The sequence below is a fragment of the Schistocerca piceifrons genome, chromosome 6 (genome assembly GCF_021461385.2).
Source record: "Schistocerca piceifrons isolate TAMUIC-IGC-003096 chromosome 6, iqSchPice1.1, whole genome shotgun sequence".
NCBI lineage: Eukaryota > Metazoa > Arthropoda > Insecta > Orthoptera > Acrididae > Schistocerca > Schistocerca piceifrons.
In genome coordinates, this window is record NC_060143.1 from 57,853,436 (window position 1) to 57,872,467 (window position 19,032).

The 19,032-nt window shown below is 46.7% G+C and overlaps 1 protein-coding gene across 1 annotated transcript in view; it reads right to left on the reverse strand.

The window, feature by feature from the left end:
* The window catches only part of LOC124802692 (nucleolar protein 4-like), a 432,554-nt gene extending 421,558 nt beyond the window's left edge, over positions 1-10,996 (reverse strand). Inside the window, exon 1 of the mRNA XM_047263631.1 lies at positions 10,411-10,996. Coding sequence (XP_047119587.1) covers positions 10,411-10,452 — 42 coding nt within the window. The 5' untranslated portion in view covers positions 10,453-10,996. The remainder of the gene's footprint in view (positions 1-10,410) is intronic.
* Between the last annotated feature and the right edge of the window lie 8,036 nt (positions 10,997-19,032).

A 19,032-nucleotide genomic window follows, 5' to 3' on the forward strand; every position in this document is an offset into this window, starting at 1 on the left:
TCATCACACGAGTGATGGGAGCCTCTAGAGGAAAGGAGGCGTGCGTTCTTTTCGGGAATCGCTACTGAGAAAATTTCGAGAACCAGCATTTGAGGCTGACTGCAGTACAATTTTACTGCCGTCAACTTACATTTCGCGGAAAGACCACAAAGATAAGAGAGATTAGGGCTCGTACAGAGGCATATAGGCAGTCATTTTTCCCACGCTCTGTTCGGGAGTGGAGCAGGGAGAGAAGATGCTAGTTGTGGTACGAGGTACCCTCCGCCACGCACCGTATTGTGGATTGCGGAGTATGTATGTAGATGTAGATGTATCCACCCGCCATTAAACAAGTTGGCACTTCTTGGAAATGTCCTGTCCGGCAATCTCGATTACCTTCTGCTGTTTCCCCCTCCTCAACAGTACAGAAACCGAATGGTCGGAAGAAGTCGCTTCACGGAAGCGGCTGTGGGATCTTTATTTCGTTCGCTGGAGCCTAGCTATTCGTGCACCCCTGCGCATCCCACCCATTTAGCAGCGCAGTGTTGACACAGGCGCTGGAGGGCCGACGGCCGGACAGTTTTAAAGGCCCGCCCCGGCACGCAGGTAGGCGTCGCCTCAGCCAGCGGCTCCCCCCTACAAGTCCAGCGGCGGGCCGGGCCGCCACACGGGGACACGGCGGCCTTGACTTTCAGCTAGGCGACACGTGCCGCGATTATCTCGCCGCGGCCTAGCCACCGGCTGCACCACGGCCGCTACGTGCATTTCTCTACCAACTGCGGGTCCGCTCCTACCACACAAGCCCTTTGTTTACGCCCGCTTTTCGCGAACAACTTTCCAGTCAAAATCAGTGGAGGCGGGTGCGCGACACACGCCAGAGCTGTAATAAGCCGCCAACCACGGTCCAAGTGGGTCAGTTCGTCAACCATCACCTGATTGTACCGAGTGTAGAGACGTAAACCCTTATGTATGCTGAAGATTGCGGGAGAGTGAACACTGGCGTCGTCTCCTAACGTAGGAAGACACAAACAATATAGGATAGATTGCTGCTCACCGTCGAGATGAGCTGCTGAGTTGCTGACAGGTGCAACGAACCGACCGACCGCAGCTCCCGGTGATAGCGGCGATCATGCATGCATAAGATGTGCTTACTTGTGTGAATGTGTGTGTGTGTGAATCTTTTTTTGTTTGTTGAAGAAGACTTTAACCGAAAGCTATAACGTATAAGAGTCTTTTCGTTGCACCAGTCAACGTGTCATCCTTACGGTGAGTAGCAATCTACCCTTTTCCTTATACTATTGCCGGCCGGGGTGGCCGAGCGGTTCTAGGCGCTACAGTCTGGAACCGCGCGACCGCTACGGTCGCAGGTCCGAATCCTGCCTCGGGCATGGGAGTGTGTGATGTCCTTAGGTTAGCTAGGTTTAAGTAGTTCTAAGTTCTAGGGGACTGATGACCTCAGAAGTGAAGTTCCATAATGCTCAGAGCCATTTCAACCTTATACTATTGATATTCCAACTTGGAATTTCCATTGTTTGGCTGGTTCAAATGGCTCTGAGCACTATGGGACTCAACTGCTGTGGTCATAAGTCCCCTAGAACTTAGAACTACTTAAACCTAACTAACCTAAGGACATCACACACATCCATGCCCGAGGCAGGATTCGAACCTGCGACCGTAGCGGTCGTGCAGTTCCAGACTGTAGCGCCTTTAACCGCTCGGCCACTCCGGCCGGCTTCCATTGTTTAATAGGACTCTCGCCGCGCTTTCATCTGTTACGTAATAGGTTTGTTGTTATTGTGTCAACCTTTATCTTATTGTCTGCTTCGTTTTGTGTCTCGCTGTAGAGTTGCATACGGACATGTTTTTCCTACGAGTGTTCTCCCACAAGACAGATCAGTCATCTGAAAGCAGTTTTTTGGGTTTTCAGTTTCTGGAAATGAAATGAAATGTCGTGTGGCTAAGGCCTCCCGTCGGGTAGACCGTTCGCCTGTTGCAGATCTTTCGATTTGACGCCATTTCGGCGACCTGCCCGTCGATGGGGATGAAATGATGATGATTAGGACAACACAACAGCCAGTCCCTGAGCAGAGAAAATCTCCGACCCAGCCGGGAATCGAACCCGGGACCTTGGGATTGACATTCCGTCACGCTGACCACTCAGATACCGGGGCCGGACTTCAGTTTCTGGAAAAAGGGAAGGCGAGCACTGCGCACGAGTAATAACGTAAATAAAATGTTCAAATGTGTGTGAAATCTTATGGGACTTAACTGCTAAGGTGATTAGTCCATCAGCTTACACAATACGTAACCTAAATTATCCTTAGGACAAATACACACCCATGCCCGAGGGTAGACTCGAACCTCCGCCGGGACCAGCCGTAACGTAAATAGCTCAAAATGTTTTTTAATAATAATTGCATGAACCGTGAAAAAGGGAGCTCTACGTAAGTAGAAAAACAGTTTTGGATGTTAATTTCATACACCAAAGGAAACAAGATACAAAAGATGAAATACAATGGCGCTATAAACTGCCTTCTAAATATGGTTTCATGTTGTAGTCTACAAAAAATTAGTCAAGCCTAGTATTGGAGGGCAGCGTGGAGGGTAAAAATCGTAGAGGGAGACCAAGAGATGAATACACTAAGCAGATTCAGAAGGATGTAGGTTGCAGTACGTACTGGGAGACGAAGCAGCTTGCACAGGATAGAGTAGCATGGAGAGCTGCATCAAACCAGTCTCAGGACTGAAGACCACAACAACAACAATAGTGAAACCATCACGGGCATCATTTAATACCGTGTAATTCCCCTCTTGGACTTTATAACCGCCTGGGTTCAGAGAAGAAGAGAGTGTACAAAGCTTCGCTGCTACCTCGCATTCACCATAAGCCACTACCTGGGAACTGCTGGGATGCTCTTGTCCGCCTCTCACCCCCTGTTTCGACATGTCCCCCAGAATTTCTACGGGTTTAAGTCAGGTTATCTTGCAGGCCAGTCCAATTGTAACAGTGAGGTGGAGTGTTCAGAAAACCAGTCGCATATTCATCCAGTCCGCTGAACTTTGCTGTTGTGAGTTGACGTCTTTACGTAACTGAGTGAGCAGTGATCTCTTGCGAGGTTACCGACTCCACATGTTCACTGCCTGCAGTTCCCGTCGCAATCATCTCCCACTAATAGGTTAATATGGGCATTCATTCACTGCCTGCAATTCTTGTCGGATTTGGAAGCGATTTTGATTCACAAGCCGTAAGACGCCCCTCCGGAGACAATATTGTTATCGGACCACAATTCTGACGTCGTGTTTCGCGGTCACGTCTGTTACACCACTGTTTGTACACCCGTTGAACAGGCCACCGCGAACACCAAGAAATCCAGGAACTACACTCGCCGTATGGCCATGGGCCGGCTACACACGATTGTCCCGTTTCCCCAGTCTGTCACGTCCTCCGATTTACACATGTTTCCGTACATTGCCCGCTTGAAACATTAATGTCCCACTGATCGCTAGTTCCTTACGCTCACGTAGAGGCAGTGCGCGAGCGGTTGAACACGTGGCTCCATCGATGCGCCGACTCTAAAGGCTTAACAATTCATCAGTGCGTGTGCACTGGAGTGATTAACATTTTGTCCGGTAAGCTTATGAATATAGTAATCGGGCAAATATAAATGTTAATTTTTTGAAATGTTTGAAGAGCACTTTTCTGTTCTTTTAGTTACCAGGTAAAACTAACTTATATCGGTCCGGAAAAGCCTCGGAAGACCCAACGTTACCGACCGATCTCCGTGTCATTCTCAATGGATGCGGATATGGAGGGGTATGTGGTCAGCACACCGCTCTCCCGTCTTTGTCAGTTTTCGTTACCGGAGCCGCTACTTCTCAATCAAGTAGCTCCACAATTTGCCTCACAAGCGCAGAGTGCACCCCGCTTGCCCACAGCGCTCGGCAGACCGGACGGTCACCCATCCTCGTTCTAGCCAAGCCCAACATGGCTTAACTTCGGTGATCTGACGGGAACTAGTGTTAACATTGCGACGAGGCCTTTGGCTTCAGTTGCCAGCATTGTGGAGAATTTTTTATACTGCCTTTTTCAAGAACAGCCGCCATGAATATTCGCTTCGGTAATTAATGAACTCTACTACCATGGCTAGTTACGGCCTTCAAAACGTCCGTCCAAGTGCATATAGTGTCCAACTTTTTCACCTCGAACAACTTGCGACATCTAACACATATTTGCACTCTATCAAAATCCAGACCAATACGTCCAAGAAACCACGAAACTAAGAGCAATACGTTTTCGGAACTTCACTTACAATCACCAAACTGGGCTATATGAATCAACTTCGTAACATTATTGGCCGTGCGGTTAAAGGCGCTGCAGTCTGGAACCGCAAGACCGCTACGGTCGCAGGTTCGAATCCTGCCTCGGGCGTGGATGTTTGTGATGTCCTTAGGTTAGTTAGGTTTAACTAGTTCTAAGTTCTAGGGGACTAATGACCTCAGCATTTGAGTCCCATAATGCTCAGAGCCATTTGAACCATTTTTTGTAACATTATTGCGGTCCGCGAGGAAATTTTTACCCCTCTCCACGGAAACTACGCGCGAATGAATGAATGAATGAATGAACGAATGAATGAATGAGGGAAGCGATATGTGTTTACTTCGCTATCGACAGACGGTCGTCATTCAAACATTTGCAACAACTGCATATGTAACTGCAATTTTTACTCAGTTATTTCTTGCGCACCTATAAAAGTGCTATATCGCTGAATTTGTTTCATACAGACGTGCTACTCTAGCGCAAATTTTTTCCCATTTTAAAAAACAATGCCTATATTTCGTTGAATAATCAACCTGCGGGAACACGTTGGTCTTCGTCTACATGGAAAGACAGAACAAGTATCTTTAACAAGCTAAAATTATTTGAGGTGAAAAAAGTTGAGCATCTCAGACACAACCGATGCATCTGTGCTTACATCTCACTATATACGATACCCACCCGAATTTCTCAGTATAACCATCAACGCCACTATCTCACAGATTAGATCCCGCAACTTCTCTCGGTCCGCCCTTTCCAGTATCGGAATTTCCTTCGTATCAGATAGATTTTTAGATGTTATTTGAAAATTATTTTGCAAGGGATATGTTGTAAACGCCAAAGAGGATCTCCATTTCATGTGGTACCACTTCGTAGCGTGTAGAGTGAATGCGCCGGAGACGCTAAACGCATAGCCGTCCCTTAATAAGCTATTCTGATGTTTCTTACGAAATGACAGAATAAAGATCCATTTTCCATTGTCATATCATACCTATGTGCCAAAAGTAATAGCAAAAAATCTTAGATACTAACGAACGTGATAGATTTCATCGTTACCAGATTAGCCTTAAACTTCCAAAAAGAAAATTCCCAGGTACTGATAGAATCACTGCTAAAGCCAAATACAGCTGTGTGCTGCGATGGAACTTGATCAATGAATGCCTCAGACTAGCATTAATTCTGAGAAGTCTGGATGATTTGTTGGATCTAAAGGAAAAACAGTGCAGAAACGCTTCTTTGATAAAATCATACCGTCTGGCGTGTCTGTTAAAAATTCCCGGTAAAATCTTTCATACGCTGCTTTAATAAACTGCATAGCCACAATGTCTGATGCCGTATGGACGAATCGCAATATCGATGCAAAAAGAGGGAAAGAGTAAAGGACTTAGTTCAAGTAATATCTTTGCGGTATCTTCGGCAGCCAATGATGGACTAGACTAAGCTGAAAGAGTACTCGCACTGACAGCTGGGGAGAATTGTGAAGAGTATCAACAAGGGTAGCAGAGCAGAATAAATTTCGTGTTTCTTCACGCCGATCCTGCTAACTCTATCAACTCGTTCGCAGTTGATTCGTCTAAAAAGAAGTCCACAGCCCGTTACCACCCGCCGGAGGGCAGAGGTCATCCAGCGTACGCACAACACGGCGGCCCGGACGGGCGTTAAGTTAATTTGACGAGAGATGCCGGCGGCAAATTTGTACGAATGGCGAAATGCGGGCGCGGCGGCGACCACGCCCCCTCGGTGCGCAGCTGCGGCGCACGGCAGAGTGGAAAAAGGACAAAAAAGGCGCACGTGGCTCTCCAAACACGCCGCGCACAATGCGCGTCAGTCACGCGACAATGGCGGTCGCGCGCCCGCAACAATGATACGCTTCTCGCGCCAGCGCCCCGGGCAAAATTATTACCTGATGCGCGCTTCGGCAACCGGCTCTGAATATAACCAAACGCGGCGATCCTGCGCGAATGTAGGCGGCACAATGGGGATGCAATGGTTGCAGATTCATTGAAAGGGTGTTAAAGTCAGAAAAGCCCTTCAGGGACTGGCACAACAAGGATGATTACGTGAAGAGAATGATCGCTTTGAGAAGTGCTACACTCGCGTCGCGTACAAAAGCCGCGTTTAGCAGTAACCGTCACACTGCTTCGCGAGGTACCTCGAAAAATGATCCGAGGCAGATGGTACAGCGGTGAAGAGACTGGACTCGTCTTATGAAGGAGCAGGATTCAAATCCTGCCTCGTCATAATTTCCCAGGTAGCTTTAGCCGAATGACGGCATGATTTCCAAAACAAACCACGGTCAATTACTTCACGTGTTTTACACGAGACACTATTGGTTCAAATGGCTCTGAGCACTATGGGACTTAACATCTCAGGTCATCAGTCCCCCAGAACTTAGAACTACTTAAACCTAAATAACCTAAGGACATCACACGCAGCGGTCGCGCGGTTCCAGACTGAAGCGCCTAGAACCGCTCGGCCACCATCGGCCGGCCGAGACACTATTCCTCCTCCAATGACTTGGTTAAAAAGGAGACGTAAAGATCTGAATTTCTTGTTTTCCATGAACTAAGAACTGACAGCTCAGTCTCAGACGTAACGACCATTCCACGAAATCGGCCTGTATGATGAAGGTTCTTCTACCACTACTGTTTCTCTATGTTCTTGTTACAGTTTTAGAAGTTTATTTTCCAGTTTTTCGTTTTATTCGCAATAGCATATCAACAGTTTGGCTGAAGATAAACGAATGGCAAAACTTTGTTGTTCGGTTGGTTGATTTGGGGGAGGGGACCAAACTGCGAGGTCATCGGTCCCATCAATTAGGGAAGGAAGGGAATGAAGGAAGCATCCTGGCATTTGCCGTCAGCGGTTTAGGGAAATGGTCGGACGCGTCAGAATCGTCGTCCACCCGAACAAAACTTTGTAATGTGGATTATACCGAGTCGAATCGCACATGGGGAAGGCTCGCAGAAGAGGATATTAAGAAACAGTATCCTTTGCAGAAAGATTTTCAGCGATCGCAGTTACACCTCGTGATATATATTCAACATTGTTGTTCACAAACGATATTTAGCTTTATGGTTGATTTCGATTTTTATCATTTACAACCCTCGTTATTGTTACAGTTGCATATGGAACAGGTGTTTTAGACGAGGTTACAAGTTTCTTGAGTAACAATATCAACAATGAGATTTTATGAGCCCTTAAAGAAGTCGAAATGGTTATAAAGCAAATGTTTAGTGTCAGGACTATTAGATAAATTATTAAAAAAAATTGATGGCAGCGTTGGCTCGTTTGAGAATATTCTTTACGTGATCTTCTACAACCCTCCGGTGGAATGAAGAATTGATCCTTAACAACTGCTCCTTTTAATCCATAATGTAGCTAAGGTAATTTTCGCCGGATTACGAGTTCGAAACCACTCTTATGTTAGTGTTCTCTTCTTTCGGGAAGAATAATTAGACAGAAGAAAAAGCTTGCAATGTAATTACACGAACCATAGGTGCAGGTTATTGAATCGTCCCTTGCTGGTACGTGATATATCACCAAAATTCCAGACCACTTGTGAATTATGTTAAAATACTTTCCCCATGGGAGGAAACCAGGATGAAACATTAATTTACGGCAGCTGTGTGCTTGTAGATTCCCGCTAACCGCAAACCAAGCTCAACAATACTTTCTTGCGGATCTGGCAGAAACTGGTTGACAGGAAGAGACAAGCATCATTAACACCAACACCGCATACGAGATGTAAAACCCAACTTATTGTCGGTATTTGATTTCAAAGGGCATTTTCAACCGCGGTGCCAATGTGGATTAGTTCCAATGAATTTCCAAAGATAGGATTGTATTGCGAAGGTACGCCTTGGATCTATACCCATTGAAACTAAGAATGCGCCAAATAATAACGGTGCGAATCTACTTGTAAGTAACGTTTGTTGAAAGATATTTTGCTGACTAATAATGGTTACATTCTAACAATTAGACTATTAAGGCTGCCGTAGCGATGCGTCAGCTCAATAATGATAACGATTCCGTGCATTGTATAGGAAACTGAGGGGAGATACGTGTTTGCATTTTGAAATATTCGTTACTCCGAAGAATACTTGGCAGTTTCTGCGTGTACCTGCCCTCTGCTTATATGATCTTATGAATGTTTACAAGCAGTTGTTTTGGAACATGCCAGACGGTATGAGCACTCAGTATGGTGATAATGAGCATTCTGTTACGTCTGAAGATTACACGGTGATGATGTTTACTGTCATTAGGTTGTGTGAGGATTACTCTGAGGGGTCTCGAGATTGAGTATGCTATAACGACTGAAGATCAGTGGGACCTTGTACTGATGCATTACTGCATTTTCCGCGCAAACACACACGCTGTAAAACTGCTTCCGAATCCAGGCATATTTCTCAACGCTGCCAACACAACTGCAAGCATCACAGATCGATTTATCTTCGAACGCCACTTGTAGAAGGTTTTAGTTTGGGCTCCCCGGTTAAAAAGTGACCTTGATTTGTAACTTTTCCACACTACCACAGAACCGTCCTTGAACACTTTGTTGTTATTAGGGTTATCCCATATCCTTATCACTTTGATTTAATTTTTTTCCCACTGTTCACATAGATGTCCTATTATTATTATTACCTCGATTTAAATATGTGTTCACGGGGCGCCTAATTACTCCGGAAATTCATATTTATGGGACAAAACTGTGCTGTTCAGTTTCACTGCTGCGATCAACTGTCACCAAAATGTGTATAAAGTACTTCACTCCCTATCTGTCATCCGTGAACTTTGTGTAATGCATCCCACTAGATATTTCTTTCTAAACCTGATACATCTCTTTCGGAGAAACGAACTTAACTAACATCACCTCAACACAATTTCGACATATGTAGGTTTTACCTGTATTTGATTTGTAAACAGCGGTAAATATGACGATTGCATATTGTGAATATTCGGTTAACATTGGCGCTACCAAAATCAAATGTTCTTTATGAAGTGTTTTTCGCAGGCTGAAAATTACTTTAGAAACCGTATAAGTTCGTTATGCTACACGATATGTAACGGTTTGGTTAATCAGCTAGCAGAATTCCTTTGGAACTTTGAACCTTCACTCGAAAAAGTAAGTCCAAAAGACAATACACCGTTCGATAGTCGAAACTCACGGATACTTCCAACGTAAAATACGCATACTTTCGTAAAATAAAAGTAATGCTAAAATCAACCGAAGAAATAACACTCATCTACAGAATCAATAATTAAGACTCTGAAACAGACAAAAAGTACTTGAAAATCATGTAGTACGTACTTGCACCTTATCTGTTGAGACGTAAACCGCCACAGCGTCGGAAATTCATCCGTAATATTTTGTATCTATTGAATACAGATGTAACACTGGTAGAAATACGCAACGAGAGGTTACAAACAAAGATGTTACTGGCACTTCCTTTGTTTTGTGTAGCACGTAACAACCGTGTATACTTCTTTCATTATTATATACCATAGAACTTATAATTTACCAGTAAGATGCTGTTGCCTGGATTATTGACGGATATAAACGCCGATGCGCAATATCTATGTCTCGCAGCGCATGCAACGCATTCCAAAGCTTACGTTAATGAAGTTGAATCTGTGAGTACATCGTCCAAGCAGAAGACAAAAGAAAAGCGACGGCTGTGTTTTGTTCGCAAAAAAATATCGCTCTACTGAAACACGGGAGCGTGTCCGCTATCAGCGAGCGCAGAGCCGCATAGGGACGCCCTAGGCAGCCGACGCCCACGCAACGACGCCGCGCCCCTGACACGCCCACCACAGCCGACGCGGCCGCCGTCCGCGACTTTAAAATTCACCTGTTGACTCGTAAGCCGCACGTCTCCCGATGCCGCATGCGTTGTTGGTGGGGAGAATGGGGGGGGGGGGAGAGGAGAAGACAGTGGTTGTGAGCGCTGGGGGAGGTGGGGGGGGGGAGTCGGAGGGAAAACACATCAAAACAATTCCCCACCCCCGCCGTCGTTCTCCTCGTTCCGTCTCAAGAGGCACACTCATCAATGAAGGCATCGAGCAAGAAAAGGGACACAGTCGGCGGTAAGGGATCACACAGCGCAGCGACTTACCTTGTGAACGCTGCTCGGCTTCCTTTTATGCGACATCTTCATCGGTGGTGACAGTTGGTCGACTCGCTCTCTCCGATTACTCGGCAGTGCGGGCGCAGTCTTCAGTCAGCGAGCCGGGTCGCATCTAGCACACTTCTCTTGTGACACGAGGAAAAATGACGACCAAGTTTCTTTTGATTTTTAACGCGTAAGTCTGAGGGTACGCTGGTTGTTCCGAAGAGGTAGAGAATGTGGTTCTGTATGCGGATTCGAAACTGTCAAAGGTGGTACACAAAGAGGCTACGGTGTGCCATCGTCGGTAACAGTAGGTTAGGGCAGAGTACTGTTTGTCGAGAACTTAAACGCTATCACTGTCGGAGGCGGCGCGAGGTGCCGAACGAGATAGTGCAGCATCCGGCGTCATGGTGTCGTGAGGTACACACGCGAATCACACTAGCGACGAGTGACGACGTGTTATCCGCACAGCGACGCCGGCGAGTAGCGAGGTGGTACGGGTGTAGCGCCGGCAGAGGTGGAGGAGGAGGGGGGAGGAGCACACGTGCGGCGGTCAGCTGAGAGCGTGGCCGGCGCCGGCGCGTGTCGCTGCTCGCTGCGGAGGTTGGTCGCGCACTGAGGCGGCGCTCGGCGTGCCGTGCTGCGCCCGGCCGTGCGGCCCCGCTCGCCGGCGTACGGCCCCCCGTCGGGCTGGCCCCCCTACCCGCCCCCGCCGCGCCCCCGCCGCCGCCCGCGCGCGCGCTCACCCCTCCGGCGCGCTCGCAGCCAAGGTTTTCTTCCCTTCTCTCCCAGGCCCCCCCTCGCTGCCGCTGCCGGCGTTGCGGTGCGGTGGCCCGGCTCGTAGCGAGCGGGCGCTGAAATTCGGAGCGGCCGTCGGGGGCCGGGCGCGCCGCCCATCCCACGCGCACTCACACAGACGCCGCCGCCCACACCCCTCCCGCCCCCGCCCCACCCCACGCCGCCCCTCCCGGGCCGGGCCGGGCCGACACCGCAGCTCGATGTATCACTCTGTGTGCCGCCGCCGCCGCCGCCCGCTCTGTCTCTCTCGCTCCCCCGCGCCGCGCCGCACAGTAGAGAGAGCCCCCACCCCCTACCCTGCCCCTCGCGCACGCACGGCCCCAGTACTCTACAACTACCACTACAACTACAGCGACCGCACGCCGGCGCTGCGCTGCACCAGCCGCCGGCAGCGCGGCGGCAGAGGAGGGTAGGGAAGCGCATTTTGTAATAACCGCGGGGAGAGGGGGGCCTCACCCCTGGGGTGTGGGTGTGGGTGTGGGGCCGGCCCTACCCCCCTTACCGTCTGCGTTATCCCGGACTACACACACATTCGCACGTACTGCCGCCGGCGTCCCTCGCAGGCACTGACGCTGCACCGTTGGCGCCGCGCTTCTAACATCGCGCTCGCATCAATAGACGCGGTTTTCAGTCACGCGATTCAATAAGAACTCACTTCTCTCTCCGTCTTCCCCAATGCCGAGCGTCGTTCAGAGCGGGCGGTCACGTTACTGGACTGTTTACTTGTCGCTACCTTGCTAATGTGAAAGCAAAACAGTTTCTGGGTCAGTCACTTGTTTATTTTGCCACTAAATCTTTCAATGGTTCGCCGACCGCGGTGGCCACGCGGTTCTAGGCGCTGCAGTCCGGAACCGCGTGACTGCTACTGTCACAGGTTCGAATCCTGCCTCGGGCATGGATGTGTGTGATGTCCTCAGTTTAGTGGACTGATGACCTCAGATGTTAAGTCCCATAGTGCCCAGAGCCATTTTCAACCTTTCAATGCTTCACACGACCATCTTCAGGTGCAAAATTGTTTACCGTATATTTCGGCGGAGAAGACGACCTTCAGATAAGACGAGGTCCATCCTGTAGCTGTAGCCGTCCGGCGTGGCCGAGCGGTTCTAGGCTCTACACTCTGCAACCGCGCGACCGCAACGGTCGCAGGTTGAATCCTGCCTCGGGCATGGATGTTTGTGATGTCCTTAGGTTAGTTAGGTTTAAGTAGTTCTAAGTTCTAGGGGACTGATCATCTCAGAAGTTAAGTCCCATAGTGCTCAGAGCCATTTGAACCTGTAGCTGTAAATCTTTTCCTCATCCGTCAATGCTGCCACAAATGGTTTCAAAATGTTGGCAATGTGACTCGCCGATGCCACTATCTGATGAAAGAAGATAGGATCAGTAAAGTGGCGTGCAGACACTGCGCACCAGGCCCCAACCTTCTCATCATGCAATTGTGTCTTGTAGAAGTTAAGTGCATTCTGCGCGACCCAGAATCTGTGGTTCTGTGAGTTGACGTAACCACTCAGGTGAAACCATGCTTCATCTCACGTAAAAAAAACACACCGATGTCCAAGCCATTTATAGTTATCTCGGTGAACAGCCACTCACAAAACTATAGGCCCTGAGGACCATCTGCTGGCTTTAGTGCATGAACAATGAATACTCGGTAGAGATGCATGTGCAAGTTCAGGTGTAGTATTTGTTCGCATAGTCGGCGTGGTACGCAAGTCTACATCTATATCAATACTCTACAAACCACCGTGAGGTGCATGGCAGAGGGTACGCTCCATTGAACCGGTTAGTAGGATTTCTTCCATTCACAAACAGAGCATGGGAAGAATGACTGAATGCCCCTGTGCATGCAGTAATTATCCTGATCTTATCCTCACGATCCCTATGTCAGCGATACGTAGAGGGTTGTAGTATATCCTTAGAGTAATCATTTAAAGCCGGTTCTTGAAACTTTGTTAATAAAACACAGGTGACAGACGTTGGCTTGATTTGATAGGACTCTGAAACATTTTCTAATGAACTATAAGTATATTTTCTGATGCACGGGCACGCTCAGATGGTTCAAATGGCTGTAAGCACTATGGGACTTAATATCTGAGGTCATCAGTCCCCTAGACTTAGAACTACTTAAACCTAACTAACCTAAGGACATCACACACATCCATGCCCGAGGCAGGATTCGAACCTGCGACCGTAGCAGCAGGGCGGTTCCGGACTGAAGCGCCTAGAACCAATCGGACACACCGGCCGGCTCAAGGGCAGGTTTCGGAATGTTTTTTTGTCTTGTTCAAAGCAGATCATGTCTGACGCCATTTTCGGATTAGTCATCGCATGGCACCCTTCGCAGGCGCCTTTAAATTTCTCAGCAATCAACTGACCATAACGTTTCCACGACTTTGTTGTCATGTAACTTTCCACAATGAACACACGCTGCTCCACTGTCAGTACCATCGTCCTCTTTGCACTGCTCCACTTAACACTACCACTGCCTGCACTACGCTCTGAACCGGTGTGGATCACGTGACGGGCGTACAGGTGGTATATTAAAAAATGTTCAAATATGTGTGAATCCCTATCTCACCAAACTACTGAGGTCATCGGTCCCGCCGCGCGGGATTAGCCGAGCGGTCTGGGCGCTGCAGTCATGGACTGTGCGCTGGTCCCGGCGGAGTTTCGAGTCCTCCCTCGGGCATGGGTGTGTGTGTTTGTCCTTAGGATAATTTAGGTTAAGTAGTGTGTAAGCTTAGGGACTGATGACCTTAGCAGTTTAGTCCCATAAGATTTCACACACATTCGAACATTTTTTCATCGGTCCCGAGACTTACCCACTACTTGAACTAACTTACACTAAGAACAAGACACACACCCTTGCCCGAGGGAGGACTCGAACCTCCGGCGGTGTGTTACATTCGTTACGGGGTTTGGTTATATGTATACTTTTACGTCCAGTCGTATTGACTCGTCCGGGCCACTTTTATTTGCCCCAATCTGTAGTTTTACCGTATGTCCGTTCTATTAGACGACCCCCAAACTATCAATAACCTGTAATTTTAGTTTAGAACAGCGATCATCTGGATAATAATACGCACACAGGTTCAGGTAATGACCTTGAGTATTTATAAAAGTGTCGTTTTGGTTATTCAGCTCTACGGACATACTCGCTCTGTATTACTGAGCAAATGGTAGGTTGCACACACCATCAAGCAAAAGCCTCCTTCTGCTTGTAGAGGCACTGCCGAATAACGAAGTTACATGTACAGCTAACAAGTACTGTTGTAGGTTGTGTTGTGTCTTCGAATAATTTGTACTGAAGGTGTAACTGGCGAAAAATTTGCAAGGTGTTTGCCTAATGATGGAACCCACAAAAGGAAGAAAATAGAAGCAAGATTCAAGTTTCAGGTCATAAAACAGGCTAAAGAATCGAAGAACGGTGCTGTAGCAAGGGCTTTCAATATAACAGAGAACATGGTAAGAAATTGGCGAAAGAATGAAAATGTTACTAAAAAACGCCATTCAAAAAGTGTTCTACGAGGGGAGGAATAGCTTGCTGGCCAGATTTAGAAAATAGTGTTGTAGAATGGGTACAAGAACACAGGCAGATTTATTATACTGTTACAAGAAATATGATTAGGGCTTATGCGCTGAAGTTGGCACGATTCAGTTCAGAGCACGGCAAAGAATGTAAAGCAACAGTAGGTTGGTGCAATCCTTTTATGTACAGGAAATATCTGGCAGAAAACAAAAATTGTGCAGAAGTTACCAAAAGATCTTGACCATAAAGTTACGAGTTTTCTTACGTTTGCTTTCCACAATCTCATACTAGAAATATAGAGAAACACCGATGAACTTCGATATAATAAACAACAGAACTCTGGAAACAAAAGACGTAAAAACTGTTCAAGTCAGAAGCACAGACCACGAAAAGACCAGGTTTACAGTAGTACTGACATGCATAGCAAATGCAAGATGACCTATGGTTATTTTCAAACGAAAAACCATTCCTAAAATAAAATTTTCACCAGACATTTTGTAAGTAGGCTGTTTATGTTTTCTTGTTGGCAACGTTACGTAGCGCTCTGTATGAAAATCACTGGCTGTACTGTGTGCAGTCTGTGGCTAGTTTGCATTGTTGTCTGCCATTGTAGTGTTGGGCAGCGGCAGCTGGATGTGAACAGCGCGTAGCGTTGCGCAGTTGGAGGTGAGCCGCCAGCAGTGGTGGATGTGGGGAGAGAAATGGCGGAGTTTGGAAATTTTTAAGACTGGATGTCATGAACTCCTATGTATATTATGATTTTTCAACACTATTAAGGTAAATACATTGTTTGTTCTCTATTAAAATCTTTCATTTGCTAACTATGCCTATCAATAGTTAGTGCCTTCCGTAGTTTGAATCTTTTATTTAGCTGGCAGTAGTGGCGCTCGCTGTATTGCAGTAGTTCCAGTAACGAAGATTTTTGTGAGGTAAGTGATTTGTGAAACGTATAGGTTAATGTTAGTCAGGGCCATTCTTTTGTAGAGATTTATGAAAGTCAGATTGCGTTGCGCTAAAAAAATATTGTGTGTCAGTAATTTTTCAAAAGGGGACGTTTCAATTTTTGTTCATTTTCACGAAAAGCGATGGATGGACGAGAATGGTGTAAAATTGTGGATGGGAAACGTGTGGCAGAGGCGACCACACCACGAAGCAATTCAAAGGTTGCTGTTATGACAGTAGTTTGACTACATGCTGTAACCCTTAGCTCTTCAAAAACCACATTCTTGAACTATGGAACGCTTGCATGATGAGTGGCGAGAAGCCGTATATGAAAGGTGGTGCTACGCAGTCTGCGTCACTTGATATTTTGTGTGATTTCGTGATCAAATCATGGGAAAAAGTGAAAGTGGACAAAGTGATCAAATACATAAAATAGTGTGGGATTTCCAATGCTATGGATGGCACCGAGAACTATTTGTTATGGGGTACCAATGAGAAAGCGGAAATTGATTCACAAGGTGCAGTATGGAATACATATGGCGAGCTTCTCTACAACGAAAGTGAGGATGTACTTGAGGACTGCTTTCCTTAGAAAACTGCGAGGATTTTGCAGCTTTTTAAATGCGCTGGTGAGTGATTTATTTCATTTTATAGTAGTTTTAATTTATAAAATTTCAATAAAAAATATATTACATCTGTCGTTTAAGACGAACCCCACTTTGGGTGCCTTTTTTTAATGTTTCAAATGTCGTCGTATCTGCCGAAATGTACAGTATTTACTTGGCTGACGTTGGTGAAGAGTACAGACGTCTTTTCACAGTAGCAGACTAAAGGCATTGCAGGTTATTTTGCGTCTTTTGGTATTGATAAAAATTGTTTATTTAGAAAAGCCACGTTAGAGGTTAAAAAACATGAATGTCTGATAGTGAATTTTACTTACGGAGACGGTAGAGTTTTAAAAAGTCTGCTTGCTGTTATCTGATGTGTGTACTCTCCATTGCATATTGCATTTATACTGCCACTCCAAAGATGTTACAATGTTACAGATATGTTTGGTTACGTTGGATATAGAGATAAAAGATCAGATAGTTTCTACATACGTGTTTTTATTTTTTAAAAAATATGAATGTACTGCACCAAAATTTTGACATGTGCACAATCCAGTTATATTACGTAATTACACATACAATATTTCCTGTAAATATGAATGGTCTTCAGCACGAAACACGGAAATAATGGTTAAATGTTTGTGTAGATAAATATGTTTTCCATTTGGTTTTAAAAATGTGCATGGGTTGCTCACTTCAGTTGTTATATTAATTTCTTACGTAAGAGAATATCACGACAGATCATGTACATGTATTTTAGGTTGAACTCATTGGGGGATGAATGGGAGTGGTTACATTAATTGCTGAATTGTGAATGTGACGTATCGAACGTGCATTAAAGTTAATTATGCTATAACATATGCTACTACGAGAGAATTGAGATTACCAATAAACACAGGCATCCGTGAGGCGGAACAAGAAGGGACACTTACCCCTTCTTGCAATACTGACTCCTTGTTCATTTGGAATTCTGACCTTTATCTGGACACGATTGTCTGGGGTGCGACTACACCACAGATTTAACAATGCCGACTGCCACGGGAAACACTGCGTCTTTAGGAAGCTGTAAAGCTCTGGTTTGTATTGCTGTCAGCATGCTGACAGCGCGGCGGCGTTTTCGGTGCGGTTTTCCAGTAAAGACAGATGCGGAGCTCTAGAGAACTGCCGAAATACAGTGTGTCTCTAAAGTCACTATCCATTTCGATGAAAACCCTAATTTGTGTTTCTTTTCTCTGCACAGAAACGGGTTGCCATTGTTTGTGCATGTGTACTCGAATTGCCATATAAAGACGCCAGAGCGGATTTACCCGTAAATTCCACAATCAAGCGCACACATTCGCCTGCTTGTGAACAAATTTAAGCGTACCGGCAGTTTGTGTGATGAGGCACGTCATGGACAACCAGGCGTATCGGCAAAAAACAGTCCAGAGTCCGAAGGCATCAACTCGGCGACTCAGTAGGGAACTGAATGTCCCTCGCAAAAACAGTGTGGAAAATCCTACGTTTCACTCTACGAAAACGACCTTATCACAGTCAAATTCTGCCCCATCTTAAAAGCGAGAAATTCGCCTGTCGTCGGGCAATGTGTTATGACCTCCTGGAATCTGTAGAGAACGAGAATTTAAAGGGCAACATTTTATTCTCCGATGAAACCACATTCCACGCCTGTGGGAAAGTGCAAACACAACAGCCAAATATGAGCATATGAAGAACCACATGAGGTATCGGTGTGGGAACGTGATACACCGAAGGACAATGTTTGGTTGATTATGACAAAAGCAGCCCGCCCGTTTAGCCGGCGAATTAGTGTCGAGCCGGCCGAAGTGGCCGAGCGGTTCTAGGCGCTACAGTCTGGAGCCGCGTGACCGCTACGGTCGCAGGTTCGAATCCTGCCTCGGGCATGGATGTGTGTGATGTCCTTAGGTTAGTTAGGTTTAAGTGGTTCTAAGTTCTAGGGGACTGATGGCCACAGCAGTTAAGTCCCATAGTGCTCAGAGCCATTTGAACCATTTTTTTGATTAGCGTCGAGGTCCGGTGTGGCGGCCAGTCTGTGGATGGTATTTAAGGCGGTTTTCCATCTGCCTCGGCGAATGCGGGCTGGTTCCCCGTATTCCGCCTCAGTTACACTACGTTGGCGATTGCTGCGCAAACACTTTCTCCACATACGCGTACACCATAATTACTCTTCCACGCAAACATTGGGGTTACATTTGTCTGGTGTGAGACATTCCCGGAGAGGGGGGGGGGGGGGGCACAATAACCCAGGGTTCGGTGTGGGGCGGCGGTGGGGTGAGTGGACTGCTGTAGCCTGTTGTGGGGTTGTGTACCACTGAGGGCTAAGGCGAGGACGAAGCCTCTCCATCGTTTCTAGGTACCCAGTTCAATACAGTACAATTACAAATGTAAAACTGTATGACCCAATTGTCTTTGCAAGTAACAGGTAACAGTTACCTCGACATGTTAGAACTGTTCCTCGAACCGCAGCTTCAGGATGATGGCATACTGGATACAGTTATATTTCAGTAAGATGGTGCGTCTCCACGTTTTGCACACATCGACCGCGAGTACCCGAACAGAACCTTTCCAGGGAGGAGGATAGGCAGAGGATCACCTCGGCTATGGACTTCCCGTTCGCCAGACCTTACTCAAATGGTGCAAATGGCTCTGAGCACTATGGGACTTAACATCTGAGGCCATCAGCCCCCTAGAACTTAGAACTACTTAAACCTAACTAACCTAAGGACATCACACACA